We start from the raw sequence: 5,000 nt of genomic DNA, 5'->3' as shown, positions 1-5,000 counted from the left end.
CAACACAGTCGGTACTTTGTTAACATTGGCCAGCTACATGTAATTGTAAGGTAGTTTTCCAAATAAGCAAGAGCCTTGGTTTTCTGCATACCATTTTCGTGAAAATGAAATTGTGGCTTTTAATTAAGAAGCCTCTCAAACCTAAAAAAGTCTCACCAGGAACACTTATCCTTGGTCCATTTGACCTTTCTGTGTTTCCTCTGGGCACAGCTGACCTGGGGTCCTCATCGTCGCTGATTTCTACTGTTAACATTTACTGGTTAAAAGGAAATAAACTATCTTGTTTATCCAACAGTTATCAAATATACATGTATTTGACTGTCTTTACATCTCCTTGAGACTTTGCAGTTGTTTCATTATTCTGGAGGGTTGCGTGTGGCTTTTAAAACATTGTCTTTGTTTAATTGTTTTGGATTACAAAGTCTATTGATTAATTATGTACACTAATTTATATAATTTAGAGTCTTGGGTTTGCATAGGTTACAAGATGATCATACAAACCTATTGATTGCCAGGCATTTTCAAGGGCCAGCAAACCACTGTCTTCATCATGGTGTGGAAAACCATCTGCATACACATAAAAAGGGGAAGACAACATCATGGAGAGGGTATTTAAGAGCCATCTGTAGTGCAAAAGTGTCATAGTGTGCCAAACAGCCCCTAATAGATTACAGTTTTCCCCATGACATTCAAGATTAATGCTGCACCATGTCAAGGTAGGTTAAGGTACCATGCATGGAGTGCCTATGACTTTAACCCTTTCAGCCCCGTGGGGTTCCCCAATGACGAGTAAAATCTATAAGTGGCACTATTGGGAGTTAAAGGGTTAAAAAGCATTAAATTATGGGGAATTGCATCAAAGTTCACCAAAATGGATGTTTGACTTCACTTAACGACGGCTCATACTCATTCAAATGTATTTGCGCATGATTTACTGAATATGTGGGATAGGCAGATCTTAACAAGTGTTATTGAAATCCACGAAGAAAATCGGGGGTATCCACGCCTTTTTCGAATGTAACTATAATCAACAACATTGCATAGCGTTCTATTCCAAATTAAAGCTTGATTATCTCTGAAGCATGCATGGTTTACCCCAAACGTCTTTGTAGCAACCCTTTTCATAAATTTATAAATTTGCAACAGCTTTTATAATTTTGCAGCAACGTTTGTAAATTTGAAGCAACTATTTTGAATATAATTCGCAGCAACTATTTTATTTGCAGCAGTGAACCTTGTGGGCCACCGTAAGGGGGCGTTTTGGGGTATGATATTACAGTTTTGCAAAAAGTGTTTGGAAATAGGGCAACTAATTGTACATAAACGTTACCTGCCATCTTCATCATCCCTGCTAGGCCATTGCTATTCCACCATTTTTGCTTTGACCGATGAGTGAACGGAGATGTATTCGTCCTTCGTTCGATTCGGTTCCAGGCTAACGCCGATGAACAGCTACCTCGGCGCAGTTCTCGATGAGACGTGTTAGTTCATCGCCGAATGCGTTGGAGCTGCTTTGGAGCTTCTGAGACCGAGCTTTGCTCTTCCTTGAGGTTAGTAACCGAGAGAAAACCCTTGAATTAATACGCATATCACTTTGAAAATAACTGTCAATAAGAACTCACCCTTATTTGTAGACTGTTTTAATGATTTCCATTGAAAACGAAATCGATCGAAAGTCACCTTTAATTTACGTAGTTTGGTTGACCCATGTTGAGTCAATAGCAACAGCAAGTTTAGTTAATTGGTGCAGCTTAATTCTCTGTCTTCAAAAAGCCTTTATTCTTATTCTGTAGGTTAGTTTGGTAACAGGGAATGCATAGAAAGGGATTGTATTTAATCTTGGTAGTTTGAAGGATGATCCTAAGGCAGACTGAACGTGAATGGGGTACCCCCACGTTTCCTTCGTTTTCCGGAACTTATATTTTTTGGAGAACAAAGACCTGTAAAAGGCTCGAGAATTAAAAATGAGGACAGTAGTGAGCTAAGGAGGTTACCAACAACATTATACATTTTGATCCTGGCGAGGCTTGATCGATAAAGTGATAATTATGGGCTGTCTCTCTCGGAACTTATTTCTTTTCTTAGGGTGCCCACAATAAATCGCTGTAATTGTCTTGGTCACCTACAATTTACATCATAAATTTATGGGATCATTGGATGCTAACAAGACCACAAATCGAAAGTTATCATTTCAGTTATTTGCATAAGGTCAATTGTTTTCTAACGCGTACGAATAGCGGAAGTATTAAATTATGCAGTAATTAGCTGTCATTTCTGGAGCGACCTTACAGCGGAATTCTTCGAAGAACGAGGCATACAACAATATTCATATGCAAATACTAGAATCTAGCCTTCATTGTTATGAGTAAAGTTGGAGTTGCTGTAAGTTTGGCTTTTTACACATAAAGTCTTGGCCTTCTTTTCCCTTCTTTGACTTGACTCTTTGCCAAAAGTCGCAATGCGTGACAGCGACTCGTGACAATCGAAGCTAATCATAACTCAGTCGTGCTCATTTTGAGACGCTTGCAATTCACAGGCCCTCGTGAGCTACTGCGTTTCTAAAAAAAATGCTCGGTATTTTGCTTGGACAGCAATAATTTTCAATATTCTTTTGAGAGCGTATTATTATTTAGTTATTTAAGACTTAGACGTAAGGAGAAGCGGAAAAGTGTCCCAATCCAGTTTGAGACATCTGTTCTCGACAGCTCTTTCAGTGTTTAAGGCAATGACGTCATTAATTTGGGAACATCTTTTGCTGAATAGGATTTTACGTGTGTGACCATTTCTTTTTAATGGAGCCACTATCTTTACTATTTTAAAATGAAAAGACGTATGAAACCTTGGACAATTAATGGTCAAATCATTAGCCTCTTTCCGGCCCTTGACACGATCTGTTCTTTTGAATGAATCTTTCTAAGAAACAAAGCCAGAAATGAAGAGCGAAATTTTTTTTTCAGTAGTGACTTGGGGATACTTGAAAAAATCCGAGTGCTTCTATTAATCTGACAGGGTTGACAACATAAACATGTCTACATATTTTCCTAAGATGATAGTAACGTAGTTTAAATAAGAGGACATGCAATGATGGCACCTATTTTACACCTAAATGATGCCTATTTTAGAGAGCAGGGCTTGTGCAGTGATGAGAGCACTCGCCTACCACCAGTGCAGCCTCGCTTTGTTTCCGCGACTCGGTGTCATATGTGGATTGAGTTTGTTGGTTCTCTAGACAGTCCGATCTAAGAGGGTTTCTGCGGGTCTTCTGGTATTCTCCTCTCCTCAAAAACCAATGTTTAATGGTTTGTCATGTACAGTGTCCCCAATTGGCGCCCCAGCGCTAGACGACTTGACACTTAAATAACGTTCATCATTGTTGTCACCACCTAAAGGGGTAAAGGGGCATATAATAATTATTTCAAACGGTTCTTAATACGTGCTAAGCACCACAGCTACATACTGCATAGGTTTGTTCTTTGTCCCAATCCTGAATAAAGAAAAGAAATGCTGGCACAACATTTCAAAGATAAAGGTTTTGTTTTCTAAAACCTTGAGTAGGATTTAAGCAACCTTTGAAGACAAAGACATGTGATCTATGTTAAAGATGACATAGATCGAAAGTCCACTGAATCCATCTTAAACGGGGAGAGAACCTGTAGCTTTCGAGATGCGGTCTGTGATTGGAGAACAAAACAATAGATGATATAACAGAAGCAATTGCACGTAGCCCGGATAATAGCCACAGGATTACTCTCTAAAGCCAAGCATTTACTAGTACGAAACAGACTTCAGTTCTAGACTGCACATGTGCAGGTATTGTACTAAACCTTTGTAGATGAATTAAAGACACACCCACACAAGAAAACTAAGTACTCACATAAGGTAGCAACCTCTTTCGAAATAAAATAAGAAGACCTGTGTGGTGTGTGATCTATTTAACCAAAACATAAACCAAAGATCTAAATGCCTCTTACTAGTAATACAAATACATGCATACTTAATTGACCACTTTCCATATTACTTAGAAAATACTAGTTTTATAAGGACTGACCCTAATTGTTTCCATTAAAATGAAATCGAAAGTTACCTTTTACTTAGTTCTGTGAATCACAGTCGTTTCGCACACGACCAGTTCGCCAACACCTTGGGTCAGTTCGCCAACATCTCCAAGTCAGTTTGCCAACATCTCGAACTCACCCTAACGCTTTACTCTGCCAATGGTTGTAATGATTTGTTATTGCGCAAGATAGTGAGGGCAGAAACCTGCCATCTTGTATCCCTTAAGTCCTAGCGAGCCATGCAGTACTTTGTGGTCTGAAGACATGAAATGCATTTTTTTGATATTGAAGTTTCACGAATTCGACCTGCAGTTTACCAAGAACTAACTAACCAAAATTCGAGATATGATTACAAGCAGTTCATTAACTAAAATTCAACTTGATGTTAAAATTTCTCAGATTCGAGCTATGACTGTTTACAAGCAGTTTACTAACTAAGAACGCCTTCCATTCGATAGAACTGACCAGACAGACCGAGCATTTCGAAGGACTAAGGGCCTGTCTATATGGTCTGGGTTACCCGAGACAGCCCTCCTTCCCGAGACAACTTTGCGACCGTTTATAAGAACTGCGTGACCGAGACAAAGTTGACCCTACTTAATTATTGTTGCTTCTTTGATTTTTATTTTATGCGTGCGCATTTAAGATTTTGCTGTCTTGTCTCGGGTAGTGGAGCCACGCTGCTTACATGCGAAAAATTTGTCTCTGGGTTACCTTACCAGCTGAGGGTGGGCTGAGGCGAGACAACTCTCCTCCCCGAGTTTTCTCGCCCACCTCATGTAACAGTTGACAGAATTTTGTAAACAAATGAGTGGAAAAATATCTCGCCCAAGGTAACTCGGGGGAAGGGTTGTCTCAGGTACCCAAGACCATATAAACAGGGCACAACTCTACAACGCATTCAAATTAACACACTTCGAGGATGTTCTCATCCAGAAGAATGCG

At 39.5% G+C, this 5,000-nt stretch overlaps 2 protein-coding genes across 17 annotated transcripts in view; one reads left to right on the top strand and one right to left on the bottom strand.

Moving 5' to 3' along the window:
• Window positions 1-1,475, bottom strand: part of LOC138009471 (uncharacterized) — a 12,948-nt gene extending 11,473 nt beyond the window's left edge. For 10 of the 13 annotated variants that reach the window (XR_011124404.1, XR_011124405.1, XR_011124406.1 and 7 more), the window contains exons 1-3: window positions 1,331-1,475; window positions 502-567; window positions 157-240 (exon numbers count right to left, since the gene is read on the bottom strand). Coding sequence is in view for 10 of the 13 variants with exons in the window: in XM_068856505.1 (XP_068712606.1) it covers window positions 157-240; window positions 502-567; window positions 1,331-1,346 (166 nt within the window). In the remaining 3 variants the exon portion in view is untranslated. Of the gene's footprint in view, window positions 1-156; window positions 257-501; window positions 568-1,330 lie in introns of all 13 variants that reach the window. The other 3 variants (XM_068856503.1, XM_068856507.1, XM_068856501.1) reach the window with 2 other exon arrangements.
• The window catches only part of LOC138009470 (uncharacterized), a 210,653-nt gene continuing 207,127 nt past the window's right edge, over window positions 1,475-5,000 (top strand). For 2 of the 4 annotated variants that reach the window (XR_011124399.1, XM_068856497.1), the window contains exon 1: window positions 1,482-1,550. The gene's annotated coding sequence lies outside the window, so the exon portion shown is untranslated. Of the gene's footprint in view, window positions 1,551-5,000 lie in introns of all 4 variants that reach the window. The other 2 variants (XR_011124400.1, XR_011124401.1) reach the window with 2 other exon arrangements.

This window comes from Montipora foliosa, chromosome 7 (genome assembly GCF_036669935.1).
Source record: "Montipora foliosa isolate CH-2021 chromosome 7, ASM3666993v2, whole genome shotgun sequence".
Classification (NCBI taxonomy): Eukaryota; Metazoa; Cnidaria; class Anthozoa; order Scleractinia; family Acroporidae; genus Montipora; species Montipora foliosa.
Note: the sequence above shows the minus strand (reverse complement) of the source record. Positions and strands in the feature narration are given on the sequence as shown.